This window comes from Electrophorus electricus, chromosome 1, assembly GCF_013358815.1.
Source record: "Electrophorus electricus isolate fEleEle1 chromosome 1, fEleEle1.pri, whole genome shotgun sequence".
Lineage (NCBI taxonomy): Eukaryota > Metazoa > Chordata > Actinopteri > Gymnotiformes > Gymnotidae > Electrophorus > Electrophorus electricus.
In genome coordinates this window covers 8,306,671-8,323,317 of record NC_049535.1, presented here as the reverse complement: position 1 = coordinate 8,323,317, position 16,647 = coordinate 8,306,671, and the positions used below count along the sequence as shown (strand labels likewise).

General features: G+C 38.1%; 1 protein-coding gene across 2 annotated transcripts in view; it reads right to left on the bottom strand.

The window, feature by feature from the left end:
- The window catches only part of elp4 (elongator acetyltransferase complex subunit 4), a 39,154-nt gene that overhangs the window by 22,020 nt on the left and 487 nt on the right, over window positions 1–16,647 (bottom strand). For both annotated transcript variants that reach the window (XM_035532034.1, XM_035532039.1), the window contains exons 2-7: window positions 16,381–16,563; window positions 15,423–15,458; window positions 12,771–12,892; window positions 11,540–11,671; window positions 9,843–9,973; window positions 4,058–4,142 (exon numbers count right to left, since the gene is read on the bottom strand). In XM_035532034.1, coding sequence (XP_035387927.1) covers window positions 4,058–4,142; window positions 9,843–9,973; window positions 11,540–11,671; window positions 12,771–12,892; window positions 15,423–15,458; window positions 16,381–16,555 — 681 coding nt within the window. In that variant the 5' untranslated portion in view covers window positions 16,556–16,563. The remainder of the gene's footprint in view (window positions 1–4,057; window positions 4,143–9,842; window positions 9,974–11,539; window positions 11,672–12,770; window positions 12,893–15,422; window positions 15,459–16,380; window positions 16,564–16,647) is intronic.

Genomic DNA, 16,647 nt, shown 5'->3' with positions numbered 1-16,647 from the left:
ACATCGTCAGTTCTATTAAGAAGAATGACTGGCAGCCTTTGAATTTAATTTGTGTTTAGTCTCCAGGAGAATTTTGTTCTGAAAGTGTTTATGCATGTTGACAGTGCACAACATTATTAGACCATTAAATAAACTTTTTCTTTAAACTTGGAAAATGTACAAATATTTTCTCTCTTAGAGCAACATTATTCATTAACGTGTGGTGATGTGGAAAATGAGAGTTCATATTAAAGAAAGTCCATATGCAATATACGCAGGCGGTGTCCATAATCATTTAGGCCCATCTGTCAATGGCAGATAAATGCCAAATATATTTTCAGTCCTTAAAAATGTAATTATTTCAAAGAACACAGTGAGGTTTCAAAGCAATGCAAGAGAACAGCTAATCACTCTTTCAAGGGAACAGCTATTAACGATCATTTTCTTTAGTAAGCTGTTGCTTATTTGTTGTTTATTTGATTTGTTTACATCCTTTAGTCATGCCTTTAAATATGAATAGTAGACAGAGAGGAAAGGCAATTTAAGCCTTGCATTAGAGTACATTTAAAAGAAGTCATCTTACCAACCACAGGACAGGATTTCCTTTTAATTACTTTTTTGACAAGCAAATGTTTGAGGCAGATTTGGCAATTGGTTAGTGTTACCTGTGCCATCAGAGGATGAACTTTATAACAACTCTCAGATGCAAGTTACAATACTACTACAGAACTGCAAACGGTAAATAAAATTGTACCCAATTTGCATATACAATTTGTGTCCATTAAACTGTGTAACCAAATTGGTTTTGGAAACTTGCCTTTGGTGAAAAGCCCTTTTTGTGTTTAGGTCCTCTTGACTCAAACAGCACACATCCATACAGCCACTATGTTAAGTCAAGTCCACTGCATGACGATTAGTCAGAACACTACATTAGAACATCACTGGACAGCACTGAAAAATCAGGGAGGTAGCATGACATGACCACAAAGTGTGTGTCAGAATGAGAGCCACAATGTCTGGCAGGAGCACCAGCACATTTCTGGCACACTGGCCTCAACTGTCAGCCACAGGTCTACAGGTAAAAGTGGAGAACCCTCCACAGCAGAGACCATGGGAGCTTGAGGGCAGTTGCAAAGTTGGAGCAACACTGCAATTAACATCAGTGTATGTTAACATTCTAAATGCATCTCTGAGTAAAAACCTGACTGACTATCTCTGAGCATTTCTGACCACTGGAGCTTGTAATTAGATAGAAGCTTTTTAACCGTTTTCATTAGTGTTATAGAGAAGTTTCTGAATAGCTCAGACTTTCTGGTGAATGTGTTCAAAGTGTATCTGAAAATTCCACTTAGACATTGATATTACCGCTGTTTGGATTTGTCACATGAACTGTTGAAAATTCTACACACCCCCATCATCCTCTCCACAGCTACATGGAGTTTTTCATGCTCCACTATCCAAAGCATCTAAAAGAAAATAAACCTCATTGTTCGCCTACATTTTCAGACCTTCCTTGGGTTGGGCTGAGCACTTCCACCACCTCGCTTTTCTAATTCCTCTGTACTGGAGGTTTGCTATGTAAAACCCCACTCAGGAACCACTGCACTAACCACCACACAAGCATAAGTACCTACAGCCTTGGCTAATACACTAACTGTTCTACAGTTTACATATCCGTCAGTGACTTTAATAATCAATAACTGACTGGTAAATAAAACGATCTGTTCTTCTTCTTCCCCAAACAAATTAGGTAAATGGAAAGAAAGACAAACACATACATAGAAAGAAAAGCATGAATTTCTGCGAGTGATTGAAAAACATTCTATGTTATATAAGGTGCCATCAGTGTTAGTGGTAAAGGAGAAGCATATAGAGAACAGGACGTCAGTGTGAAAGTCCCAGGGAGGGTTTTCAGGAAATAAAGAATTTTGAAACATATTTTAAACAAATTAAAGATGGAAGCTCATGTGCCGCAGCTTTCAATTACCTTTTGACCAGACTGTTACATTATCATGTCACCTAATCCCAAAACATCTAAACAGAAAATGTTAGTCACAGAACAGAACCAACACCACATGCTTTTACACTTTGGCCATACTCTTCCCAAGGTAAGGGAAATGATTATTTTTTAACACAAGTATGTCTAGCTGTAATAATTAGGTTACATAATGCTATCTGAAGTTTAACTGCCACATTAAGGTCACATAAAAGGTGGAAAAAAAAAAAAAAAAAGAGGTGTCTTGAGGCCTAGTCTCCAAAGTAGCTCTGCATGGACAATAGTGGGTGGTGGGTGGTGGGTGGGGGAGGTTGGCTGGAAGAGGATGAAGTCTTTAGTGGCACTGTCTGAATATGGACAGAGGCTCATATGGTTCAATGTCTGTCTTTGCCTGTTTACTACATTGCTAATGGGACTCAAAGAGTGAAAAACCCAGGGGAGCACGGCTTCCTCTGATATAGAAAGAGGAGGAACTGCTATCTTTGAGGTTTAATTTTTTAAATAAAGAATATTTGGTCCATGATTTGATGTCGATGAAGGATTTAGATAATGAGGGCATCGCAAATCTGATATTTTTATTCCGAAATTTATTTGCTTTACATATAGATTTTAAATTCCATGCTTAATATTAGATTTTTTTTAAAAATCACAAATTTGCTCTTGTAGAGATGTTCCACAATCATTTCTGATCCAAAATCACGTGCTGCTTTTTGCCATCAGAATTGGCCGATACAAAAACCATTTCGAAAACTGTATAAAGGGAGCCAGCATTAACTGAACTATTTAACACACTGAATTATTTAATGCACTGGCTTCCAAAAACATTCATTCAACCCCCTTAAAGGTGATTTGTCTGGTTTACAAACACAGACTGGAATTTTTTTATTATTATTTCACATCAGTTTGCTCTTCAAGTAAATTTTCAAAGTCCAAATTCATTATTTGTCAGCAAATTAAAAAAAAAAATTTAAAGGCAAAAAATGCTACATGTATAAATCTTCTGCTCCTTCAGACTTCTAGTACTTGGTAATTTTAGTGCAATTGCACCTTTAGGGAAGTTGGGGTAAGTTGCTGGCAACTTTGCACAAAGTTTGGGAGAGATTTTCACCCATTCTTCATGGCAGATTTGGTTCACATTATTCAGTTTGGTTGGAAGATGCTTATGTGCCAGTATGTTCAAACGGCAACATCAGTTCTTGTTATTCAACTTCAGGGTTGTTTTGGCCTTGTTTTTGGGATCTCCCAGCATACCTAGTCCCCTCTGAGGAAAAGCATCCCCATGAAATGAGGATACCACCCAATACCTCACTGGCAGCATTAGGTTTGTGCCACACACTTGAATTTTTGCAAAAAAACTCAACTTTTGTCTTACTTGACCTCAAAACCTTATACCAGAATTTAGCTGTGTCACTCTGATACCCTCTGGCGAGCTGCAGATGGGTTTTGGATGGGTTTTTCTTCTGTAATGGCTTCTTCTTACTCACCCTTCCATATCATATTATTTCATTTAGTTGTATACAGTTGCTCATATCATAATGCAGCATTCATTTCCTAATAATTGATCCAACAGTGGTGAATGAGATTCATTTAAACACTTGAATACTGTGTTGTAGCCTTTTCCTCTCTTGAGCATGTCTTTAATTTTCATAGAATGTTCTTGGTCATTTTCCCACCTTTCTTTCAAATTCATAGTCTGACGAATTTTACTTCAATTAATGGATATTATAAAAAAGCAAACTTTAATGATTCACAAGTAAAGGCCATCTGTAAACTAACCGTTTCCAGTCTTTCATCTGTGTAAACTTGGAGCTTTCACAGCACAGGGATTGAATACTTAAGCAAACAGCATTCTTCATTTAGAGAAGGAGTAATGACTTTTACGAGTTTTGATTACAATGTGATTAATTGAGGATGGGCATGATTTTGCATTTCCTACACAGGATCACTGAGCAATTTCGTCTGCTTGGAGAAAAATGCCAACTACCCTGCTTTGTCTGTGAGCAAAGCATACAATATACAGTGAGGCAAAGTTTAATAGTGTCTGGAAGAATAATAAAAGATTTTCACTTGAGATATGCTAACCTGTGAACTGGATCCATCAAAGCCTTCTTTCTGGATAAGTGCCTGGATGCACTGCAGCAAACCAGCATAGGGTCCTGTTAGGTGGCTAAGCATAAAGGAGTAAATAGAGTAAGCAAAATAATTGATTAAAACAAACGCATCATAAATAGATTACTATATACAGATAAAGGAGAACAGAATTAACTGAAATTCTCTGTGTAGTTCACAGAAGCTCAAGCTCAAACTGTGAGGCTAGCAGGGCTGATTTATTATAGTGGGTGAAACATCTTCATCACAATGCTGAAAAAACTGTCACCAGAGTTAGTTGGGATTTTTTATTTACTGTTCTGGAGAGAGTCATTCTGAGACAAATACAATAGCTGTCAGTCTAAATACAATTTTTTTTTTGTGGTTGAGCCACTAGCTCAATCAGTTGGAGCAAGAAATGTCTACTCTGGTATTACAATTGAGGGGGAAGACCACTGTATCTCTCTGTAAGCAGATGGCGTTCTTTTGTACATGTCCAACCGAGAAAGCTGTTTTGGTACTGTTCTTGATTTGATCTTTAACTATATAGTGAATTGTCTGGCCTCTCAGCAAATCATTGTCTCTACCTCTGAATATTTCACAAGATATGCATAAAGGACAGCTACTTTCTTTTTAAATTACAGAGACCAGGTTCAGACATCTTATATTTATTACACACAATCTAAATGATCAATTTAAGAGTAATTTACCACCTTGGGCATAATTAAACAAGAGCTACATGACGAGCTCTTACAAAACATTTTTTTTCAATTGAACCAGTGTTATAAAAATGAATATATCCACTTCATCTCAGGCTAAGTTACTATCCTAGCTAGCTATGTAGTTACATATTATTTGATAAGTGCCATTAACACAAATAAGCACATCTGTCTTTCAAAATATGTGAAACAATTTTTCATTTTTGAGAAAATATCTTCAGCCAATTTGTCATCACCATAGGTGAACTCATTATCGCGATTGACAGAAACACTGTCACTAGACCAAACAGGACAGTGACTGGGCCAATCAACTTACCAGACATACTTTTTTACTGGCTCCAGGCCACCATTATTTTGAAACCTGGCTCTGCAACTCCTTTCTCCTTAATAACATCTCCAAGCAAAGGGGATCTTTGTGATTTTCAATTATTTTCTTGGGTGTTAACAATAGTGCCAGTAGCTAAATGGATCTCAGTTGTAAAATATAAGAAGAATAAATGCAGTTTGAAAATATAAAATTTCAAGATAAACAGAAAACAAAAGCATTTGAATTTTTTCCTTCCATTGTCTTAGTGAAGTGATATTCACTGCCTTGGCCATCACATTCGTAGTTCTCAGCTTTACGGAACTTATTGGCGGTGTGCACGCACACAGGGTCAAAACCTTTGAGGGGTACTAAATGTACATGTGCATATGTGCGCGTAGGCATGCATGCAGGCAGACACACACACACACACACACACACACACACACACACACACACACACACACACACACACACACACACACACACACACACACACACACACACACACACACACACACACACACACACACACACAAACTCAGTCCACCCAACCGTACACACACTCATGTAGACAATGGGTCACAGCATGTTACCTTTTTCTTCCACCTTAGGAAACACAATGGTCTCTGACCTTACTGAAGGGATATTTTGTGCTCAAGAGTTTCGAGAGGCAGTAATCAAAAGAGGTCCTGCCCCCATTACATCTGAGAGGCAGAGGCATGGTAGCCCATTGGAGCGTGCTAAGTTGCTGTCCACAGAGAATAATGGTCAAGAGGTGAGCCAATTATGACCCCAGGCAGGTGAGAAAGGAAGGAGTGTGAGCCTCCTTCTTAAACAGCAAGCTCCACTTACACCTACAAAGCATCTTATGCCAATTACAACACATAGTGAAATGAAGCTATAAACAAGCTATAAACGGCCGAAAAGATCATCAAGGTAGCCCCAGCCTCGCTAGTTGAATCTGTAGTTAGCTGGAGAGCACAACTCCAGAGCACTAGAAAAAAGGACACATGAGGAAAGGAGATCTAGAGAGATAAAAGCTAAAAGCTTTATGGCCAGTGCTTCAGCTTCCCATAAAAACAATTAATTTAACCATAATGCGCCATCAGGATGTATGACGACAGAATTCCTGAAACTACACCAATCTAAGCTGTATCATTTAAAAAGGTCCCAATACAGTGCACGGTCATCCTGGCTAAGTTATAAAAACAGGAACACATTTCCTCAAGCAAACACAGATGCCGTGGCGGAGTAATTCTAATAAACAGAAAGACAACCTTTATTTGCATACATAAAATGAGAGAACCCCCATAAATGGCTCCTGATGGCTCCTGATATATAAACCAATCTCTCTCTCTCTCATATATATATATATATATATATATATATATTTGTTCCACCCAGCTTTAATGGTGATTTCAAAATACACTTTGATAGTGCACAAGACCCTCACATTCAGAGATCAGCCTTTAGTTCTATATTAGAATGAATTGGTTTCACTAAATGTATAAGAGAATCCACAAATTCGAGTGGATATATGCTTGACTTAGTACTGACAGAGTGTAGACGTAGAGAATACAGCCATGCTACACCAGTCTGATGCCATCTCACACTAGACACACGATCACGTCAGCCACTGCATCTAGATTTATTGCAAATCTCCCTGATTTATCATTTGTCACTAGGATACCCTCAAAAAATAGAACATACATGGTGCCACACTAAACTTAGGAGAGCCTTCTCAAGTATATAAAGGCGCTTTTTACTGCTTGAACAGCTGATCTCTCGACCCTAATAGAAAATAACAATAATAATCTTAGATTTCTATTTAATACAATTTCATATCTAACTAGGAATATAACTGACACCAATGTTCGGATTACAACATCACATAGCAGTAATGAGTTCATTCTTCAATGAGAAAATTAAGCACATTAGAGAGAACATTCAGAGTATTAACATGACATCGGGCAGCTACTTGGAGATCAGAACAACCAAGCCAAAAGACTCTAGAATCCTTTACAACTATGCAAGAGCCAGAACTTACATCTCTGATCTTGTGCTTAAAATCCTCCACTTGGTTACTATATTCACTGCCTGCACACTTTCTTAAGAAATTCTACCTGATGTAAGTGAACCTTTACTAAATTTTATAAACTCCTCCTTGAACATTGGCTACACACCTAAACCAATGAAATTAGCAGTAATCAGGCCAATTATCGAAAAATCTAACCTTGACCCATGTCAGCTGTCAAACTACAAGCCAATCTCAAACCTTCAATTTATTTCCAAGAACCTAAAAAAAGATGTAGCTCGGCTGCTAAGCTCATACCTGAATCAGAACCAGATACATCCAAGTCTTTCAGTCAGGGTTTAGGCCACATCATAGTACAGAAACAGCACTGATTAAAGTAGTTAATGACCTGTTGTTGGCTTCTGAACAGGGTTATGTCTCTTTGCTTATATTGCTTGGTCTGAGTGCAGTATTTGATACTATAGATCACATTTAACTAGAGACACTCAAAAATGTTGTTGGGATTAGTCGAATAGTCCTTTCCTGGTTTAAATCTTATGCAGTTGGTAGCTACAAGTTTGTTAACATAAATGGAGACTTCTAAGCATACAACAAGGTTAGCTATGGTGACCTACAAGAATCTGTTCTAGAGCCTCTGCTTTTTCTTTATATTTGCTACTGCCAGGTGACATTATACGTAAACACTGTGCTAGTTTCCACTGCTACACTGATGAGACTCAGTTATGTCTCAGCCAAACCAGAGGAAATACATCAACTTTGTATTAGTGAGGAATGCATAAAGGAACATCAGACACTGAATCTTGAGGAACTTTCTCTCCCTTAATCCTGACAAAACAGAGGTGCTTCTATTAGGCCCAGAGAAAGCTAGGTCCTCCCTCTCTAATTACTCAATGGTCTCCCAATCATAGCTTCTCTAACAGTTAAAGATCTTGGAGTGATAATGGATCCCAGTCTCTCATTGGAAGCTCATGTAAATATTTCTAGGACCGCCTTTTCCCACCTCTGGAACATTACAACGATTAGGTACATAATCTCCACAGAAAAGCAGAAAAGCTAGTCCATGCATTTATCATTTTAAGATCAGACTACTGTAATGCCTTACTATCTGGCTGCACCACTAAGTGCCTAAACAATCTCCAGCTAGTTCAAAATGCAGTAGTCAAGAGTTCTTACTAGATCTAGAAAATCGAGCACATCACTCCTATCTTAGCTACTTTACATTGGCTCCCAGTAAAATTTTGTATTGATTATAAAATACTTCTAATGATCTACAAAGCATTGAATAGTCTTGCCCTGCAGTACCTTAGAGAACAACTAGTGCAATACAACCCAAAATGTCTGCTTAGATCAAAACGTGCAGAATCTTTACTAGTACCAAGAATAAGAAAACCTATTTCAAGGGCAGAGCCTTTTCCTATAAAAGCTCCCACACTATGGAATAACCTTCCTGTAAATGTTTGAGACTCACAGTACCAATATTAAATCTGTACAGTAAAGCATTTTATTAATTATTTCTCATCTTACATAAAGGTGTAGATCTGGGGGTCCATGGGTATTATATTGAGAGATAAACTGGGATGTAATGATGCTGTCATTTCACTTCACCTCTCTTTTGTCACTCATGTTTGTTGACTGAGAGCAGCAGAGTACTGATGTTCCAGGGTGCCCTCATGCTTGTGGTTCCTTCTGGCTCTATCCCTTTAGCTATGCTGCCATAGCTAGATCTGACGGAGTCCATCTTTGCACATTATAGTGTGCTAATTTACACACCCTTCTGCCGAGGTACACCTACCCGATGTCATGATGTTACTGAGACTCAACCCATCTCAACTGCCATGGTTACTCCCACCAACCTCGATGTCCCCTGCTGTATCCCATCACACCTTCACCCCAGCCAATTACGTCACTGTTGCCCTTGATGGACGTTCTCATGCAGGATGGGTTTCAGAAACGCACATTCTAACATGACCAGACTAGGACTTCTAAAAAACTGGACTACACATTGATTACTTTTTTTTTTTCATTTTATTATTATTTATTTCGCACTTTCCTTACTTCTTCTGCTCTTTATTGACTATATTGTTATTATTGTGGTGTCTGTTGCCGGCCAGAGGAGGATGGGCTCCCCCTGAGTTTTGGTTCCTCTCAAGGTTTCTTTCTCATGCTCTAGGGAGTATTTTTCTTGCCACTGTCTCCCTTTGCTTGCTCACTGGGGACTTGGACTCGGACATTTGTAAAGCTGCTTTGTGACAACATCTGTTGTAAAAAGAGCTAAATCAATAAATTTGACTTGACCCAGCTCTTGAATATACATGGAACTTAAAGGCCTAAAAAAATTCCATTCCTGTGGGTTTCCTGAGGAAGCCAGAGATGATGCCTTGGTTTGTGTTTCAGAGAGTGGATGCACCGACCTAGAAACAATTGGCTGTTAAGACAACCAGAATTACTTTGGTGCTTATTTATCATCCTACAAATAAAACAGTGGCTGATATTTTACTTAAACACTTCAAAATCATCCAGTATCGTGCAGAGACCAAGTCATCAAATGCTTTTATTACTATTAAAACATAAATTCCATTAGGTGTGGACTCATTTGGAGGTCCTTCATCAGCTGTGCAAGCAAAGTGCTTCACTTTCATTGTTGATGGATGAATGTGTGTGTGTCTGTCATTTCCAAGTCAAAATCCAAACTAGATTTGGCCATTGAGGGCTTTCTACCTGGACTCTTTGGCTGCAGTTTTTTCTTCTGGAAGGTAAAAGGTGTGGCACTTGGCAGCCTGACGTACTTGCTGTTCCATGGGCTTGGAGAGATCATAGCAATGCCCAAACAAGGATGAACCAAATGTGGTCTAAACAAAACATAATGAAGCAGAAGCAAGTTAAATAACATTTATCAACAGGTAAAATATATTACCAAGAGATCTGACAAGCTCCAGTTCTGATAACAGAAAAGGCTCCCCCATATTACTTTCTAGAGCAGTGTTTTCCAATCGCAACCTAAAGTATGTTGCATATGTCACATTATACATTATATATGCACACGCACACACACATTTTATATATATATATATATATATATATATATATATATATATATATATATATATATATATATATATATATATAAATATATATATATAAATATAAATAATCAGGCACAAGCCAAAACACCACTGAACATTCTGCAGGTTACTCTGAGAGAAAAAGGAGACAAGCATATGTAAAGTTTTCAATGTTTTTCAAATTCTGTTGAAACAAAAATTAAAAGGTATTTTCATGTGAGTATATCAAAATGTTTTGGTGGGTCAATTCTGCAAATACTCCTAGTGTTGCCTATTGTGAAAGATGAAGGAAAACTGTGTAATATAGAGAGGGTACAAAGGAAAAACAATTTTTATGAAGGAACAAAATGTTGCTCATATATATGTTGCTCAGTTGTAATGTGTAAATAGGAGCTTTCCTTTTGATACGTTATTTATAGCTAGTGTCACAAAATGCTGCCCCCCACCACTAGTCACGTGGTATGGCCCACTGCGTGCAGTGGGATTCACGTTTGTCTTATTTGTGACCTCCTTCATGGCACACACCTGCACAGGGTTTAGTGCTGTGTCTCTGTCTGTATTTAAACCCGTTAGTGTGTGCTTCCTCGTTGGTCACTGTCTGTGTAGCCACTGTTAACATTTTTATAACCTCTTTTCAATGTTTTGGTCATTGTCGTTAGCGTTATGTGTATTCATGTGCACCATTAATGTTATACGTGAGTGCCACCATTGTTGTATACGTTGTATGTCAATAAATGTTTGTCAAAGTCGTGGGAATCCGTGCATCCTACTCTGTGCCCTACGGCACTCGGGCCGCCACAGCTACATGATATAAGGCTGCATTAACTTTTAAAATACAAGCCTTCTGTTTGATTAAAAATGTTTTCTTTTAACTAACAAAATATTCAAATGTTTTTCTAATGATGCACAGTGTGCCATCTATCTGAACACAGAGCTACAACTAATGATAATTGTTATTTATTACTCTGTTGATATTTTAATGTGAATTATATACTGGCTATTTTACATAGCACTAGTAGTTTGTGTTAAGATTTATTTGGATGCTTGCTGAAACTGAGTAGGTCACCAACAGCCCCACCTAGATTATTTTTCACAAGATGCCACTGCTCTTTACAATACTGCATGCATTTCACATGCTAACATGCCTGAATTACAACAACACACCGCTAAATAATAGGCTACAATATACAAACTCTGTTGTTAGATACTAAGTGGTTACCATACCATACCAGATACCATATGGGTTGATGCAATTTGAAAATGTCTTTTAAACTAACAATTTCATAAACCTAAATATTATTTGACTATATTTCAAAATAATTAAAATTTTAAAACCATACTGAAAACATGTACCTGGAATTTTGGAAGGTTCTGGTAGCGCCAGGCTATTTTCATAGCATCTGGATCATGAAGGTGTAGTGGCGTTGGAGGCCTGTCCCCTTGATCTGTGCTGACATTATCATCCAGAATAGGAGATGGAAGCATCTGCATTTCACAAAACAAACATCTTATACATTCTCACATCAAAATGTCTCAAAAGAACTACAACTACTTCAGTGAAGCCTTTACATAAGGATGAAATAGCAGTTTGAATGTTATTATCTCTAAGAAACAGAATCAGCACATAGAGAAAACCCCAAACAAGTACACTGGCTGTTAACTGACTGTCTTTGCTAGACTAGAAATCTAACACTGTCAGCACTAAACTCAACAGGATTAAAGGGAAAAGAGCAAAAAATAACAACCAGATGCACCCTTTCCTCAGAGATTAAACAGCCAGATTAAACAACAAGAAAAAAAGTACAGCCTCACAAATACCATCTGAAACGGAGCCCAGCTCAAATGATAGTTCAACTGTTGGGCCTCATTAAGACAACAGTGGCTGGGGCCAATCAGGTTGAAGCAGGAGGAACTCCTGTGTCATTAAGGTGAGCCTTGTTAAGAGCACACAGGCAATTCCCCAGGGTACCAAAAAAAACCCAGTGCCATTCAAAGAACAGCTCCAGAAAGGTCACCAAGGCCCCAGGGAGTGCAGCACAAATACAGATAGTCATAAAAAAAGAATACAGAAGCAGAAAGGAAGCAGTTTGCCTTGGTCTTACACATACAACATCGCCATTACTAAAGCCTAAATCAAATGACCTAATAGCAGATCCATTTTACCTTAGCTTCCAGAAATGAGGTTTTGACCACAACATTCCTGATGCTGCTTCTGAAGATCATGCACTGTATGACACACACTAAAGTAATACAGCAACACATGTTGCTAAAACAAATGCAACTAACGTCACAGTCAGGCTACCATTTAGCTTGAAGCTGGCCAACCCCAGTACTTCTAAACCTGGCAATTAATTGATGAGATAAATCAGTGTGTCTGAGCAGGGAAATCAACAATCAGATTTGGGCACCCCAACTAAGCCACTGAAAGAGGACATGCAATATTCTTGGTTAGAAAATACCTTCTAAAGATGGCCAAATTATTAAGACTTTAATGTAATTGTAGTTTGCAATATACCCACACTGTGGCACTATAGTTTAATGTGTAATGAAAGCTTATTGAATAAATTAAATGGAAACATATTACCTGCATGATGTTTTCAGGGTGATCTTGGGCAGATGCCAGGAATAGTTCATGCCCACACACCACTCCTTCAGCCAAGAAGTAGCGGAGTAGCATTTGGGAGTAGCTGTCACTCTGATCCTCCTCTATAAATACCAACCAGATCATTTAAACCATGTCCACACACAACCCTTAATTCAAATCACTGAAAAACTGGTTGTGTCATTGTGACAAAATGACAGACAAATGGCAATACACCATAAAAACATACGTTTTTTTTAGTATCTTAGTATCAGCTAGTGACATCCAACACTGCAGTTAAAATTGAATACCAGCTCAGTCTAGGCTGGTGTTGACTAGGTTCCAACTTGAGTGCTTAACAGGAAGCATCATGGATGGAGAGGGAAGGGTGTGTGATGAGCAGAATCAGAATTATTCACCTTCTCCCAGCTCCATTCACCTGCTTCTGTAGGCCACAGTGGGGTTGGCTGAAGCAAGCAGATTCCCAGCTACCTCTCTCTAGAATTGATCCTGCCCTTGCTGCCTCTTTCTGGCTTTGCTATCATGTCTGTGACATTCTGTTTACAAGAAAAATACAACAATCCTTCAAATAATCATTGAAGAAACACTGACTGTACCCCACACCATTCCATATTGATGTGTTTCTAGGCCAGCAGGTTTTTGTGGTATTCAGAAACCCTGACAAAGGCCACCAGATGGGCCCTCTTTAGAAAGGGCCTATTGTGCTGCCACATCTACGATGGTGTACAAATGAAACCTGCAGGGCTATTTGCAATGCAGAGGCCTGTGGCTGGGGGGGGGGATGAGGCAGGACAGAGTTGTGGACTGTAAAACATATCTAATGGCATATCTCTGAGTAAAGATAAATGCACTAATGCATTATACTGATAACTTTTATCTAACTTTGTTGGCTATTACAATAAAGTTTTTAAAAAATCCCAAAATTCATAGGTTGCTTTTCAAGATTGTTCAACACAGTGTTACTTTATTACTCTATTAAACCACATAGCCTAGAATACTTGAGACAGTTTGTTTTAACATTTGGTCAATCTTTGAACAGCTCCTGGTTAGTACATGTTGGTCTATAGAATCACTCTTAAGGAGCATGCAATCCTACATGATCGATGTGACCTTCCATTTGTTTATGCTAAATTCTGACCCTACCATCCAAATGTCAAAGCAGAAATCAAGACTCATCAGATGAAGCAATGTTTTTCCAATCTCCTATTCGCTAATTTTGGTGAGCACATGTGAATTATAGCCTCAGTTAACCATTCTTAGCTAACAGTAGTGACACCCAGTGCGGTCTTCGGCTATTGTAGCTCATCTGATTCAAGGTTTGATGTGTTGCGCATCGAAGAGATACTCTTCTGCATACCTCGATTGTAACAAAAGGTTGGGTTATTGTTGCCTTTCTATTAGCTCATATTAGTCCGGCCATTCTCCTCTGACAAGAACAAGGCATTTTTGCCCAGAGAGCTGCTACTCAGTGGATAGTTTCTCTTTTTTAGACCAATCTCTGTAAACCCTAGAGATGGCTGTGCATGAAAATCCCAGTAGATCAGCCATTTCTGAAATACACAGACCAGCCCATCTAGGACCAACAACCTTAACATTTTCAAAGTCACATAAATCACCTTTGTTCCCCATTCTGATGCTCAGGTTGAACTTCAGCAGGTCATCTTGACCATGTCTACCTGCCTAAATATTGTTGCCATGTGACTGGCTGCTTACATATTGGACCCCCATGTTGGACGGTGAGTGTATAATCACAATACACATTTGTATTCAATCTACCCAAACTAACAAAAGGTCATGTCAAAAAAACTTTAGAGGATTTGGCTGAGATGTTATTAAAAATCATTTTAAAACGTGCAGAGAGGCGACCCTTCCTAATCATAAAACTAAAAATTTTCAATACAAGTGAAACAGCATTTTAATATATCAGCACAACATATCAATCTTCACCCTAATATCTATGTCGTTATATTTATTAACATAAATTGCTTTCATTTTAAAACAGCCTAACTGCATTATAGCAGTCTGCACTTTAATAAGGGTCTTTCATTAATCAAATCAAATTTATTTATATAGCACTTTTTACAACAGAAGGAAAAACTCCCTAGAGCATGAGGAAGAAACCTTGGAAGGAACCAAGACTCAAAGGGCAGGGGGGGCATCCTCCACTGGTTGACAACAGTCACCATAATAGTAACAATTTTAAGAGGAAAAATAAATAAAAAATGGAAAAAAAACAAACCAAGCAATTAATGTCTAGTCCGGTTTTCTAGAGGTCCTAGTCTTGTCCCGATGATGTGCATGTATCCAAAGCCATCTCGCAAGAGAATGTCCAGCAACACAGTTAGGAATAAATTTGATTTGTTCAGTGTGAGAGCAACCTCAGTGTTAAGCAGGGCAAGTGAACCAATTGCCTCTGCAAGCATAAGAATGATACTCACAGGCTAGAAACTGCCAGTAAGTTATACACACCATGCAACAGACACTGTAGAATGTGATCCAAATTCTATTTGGCACTTTGATTTTGCACTCCAGGTATTTAATTATGAGAACTACTGAGACAGGGTATTCTTTTTCTGCAGCATGAGCTGGGCATAAACATTTCCAAACTTTCCACTATTAGATTAATGATCTTACCTATGAGCAATAGGGTTCCCACTGCTAGGCCTCCTCCTTAGCAAGAAAGAAAAGCAATTAGCAACTAACATGTCATGAAAAAGTATTATTAATGTGCTTATGATAAGACCAGTTTTTAATATTTCTAAAGGAAAAAAAACAAGATATGTCCCTCATAACAGGAAAATGCTAATTCCCGAAGCCCACCACTTTTGTCTGGTACCAAAATAAAGAAAGCTTGCGGTAGTATAGGCAGGATGAAAACCAGAATTTTACTTAATTGGGTATTGCCTTATTTGTCCAGATTATGAATGGTAATTTTCATTAAACATATTTGGTATAGTGCAAAACATACGCTATTGCTTTCATGAAAATGGTAAGTCTATTTAGCTTTCATGCCAAACGCTAAGTCAGAAGAAACACAAGTAAAACTCTACAGTTAACGTTACTTTTTGCATATGAAAAAACACTACAAACGCATTGCTAACGTTGTGCATTACTATAACATATACCCGACTAATAAATTAGTTAACCGCAAGATATCTTTAGTTCAACACTCAGTTTACCACATAGGCCAAGCTTATGTTTGTCTCAGGGAAAATCTATGTCTATTTATTTTGTAAGTGTTAGCATTCCAAACTTCAAAGCTGTTGGAAATACATGTAATTTTGGTTATTAATTTTAGCTAGCTAGAATATATACTTCTGCTCGTCTTAACTATTGTTGCTAACTAGATTAGCAAGATACATTTAGCGGTATAACAAGAAATTCTGAACGCCTGAATTCAGCAACATGAAGTTTAGAAACACAGAAATTGCGTAAGGCGAATACAAAAATATTTACTTATAGCAAGATTCATAAACATTTAACCCTGAAATCTGCCTTTTTTACAGGGAATTTGCTAGCTAGCTGGCTGTTGCTTGCTATTGGTATGAGTCTAACTGACAGTAACGGGTGATACTATACTGCAGTAACTAACCTATGACATAGTCGAGTGAGGTCACGCCAGTTGAAACAATAAGCTGCCCATTTTGAACAGACGGTCTTGTTCCAGGAATAGAGACTAGTTTGCTGCGTGTTTTTTTCTGAAAGCTGGTGGCGTTATTGCTTGATAAATTGTACAGCTTTTCCATGCTGTTCATGTGGGCCGCCATGCCTTTTCCTACAGACGGAAGAAAACAGATGATGCAATATATAACCGTCCAATCAGAGATGAGACTGAATTCTCTGTGCCAATCCGACTATC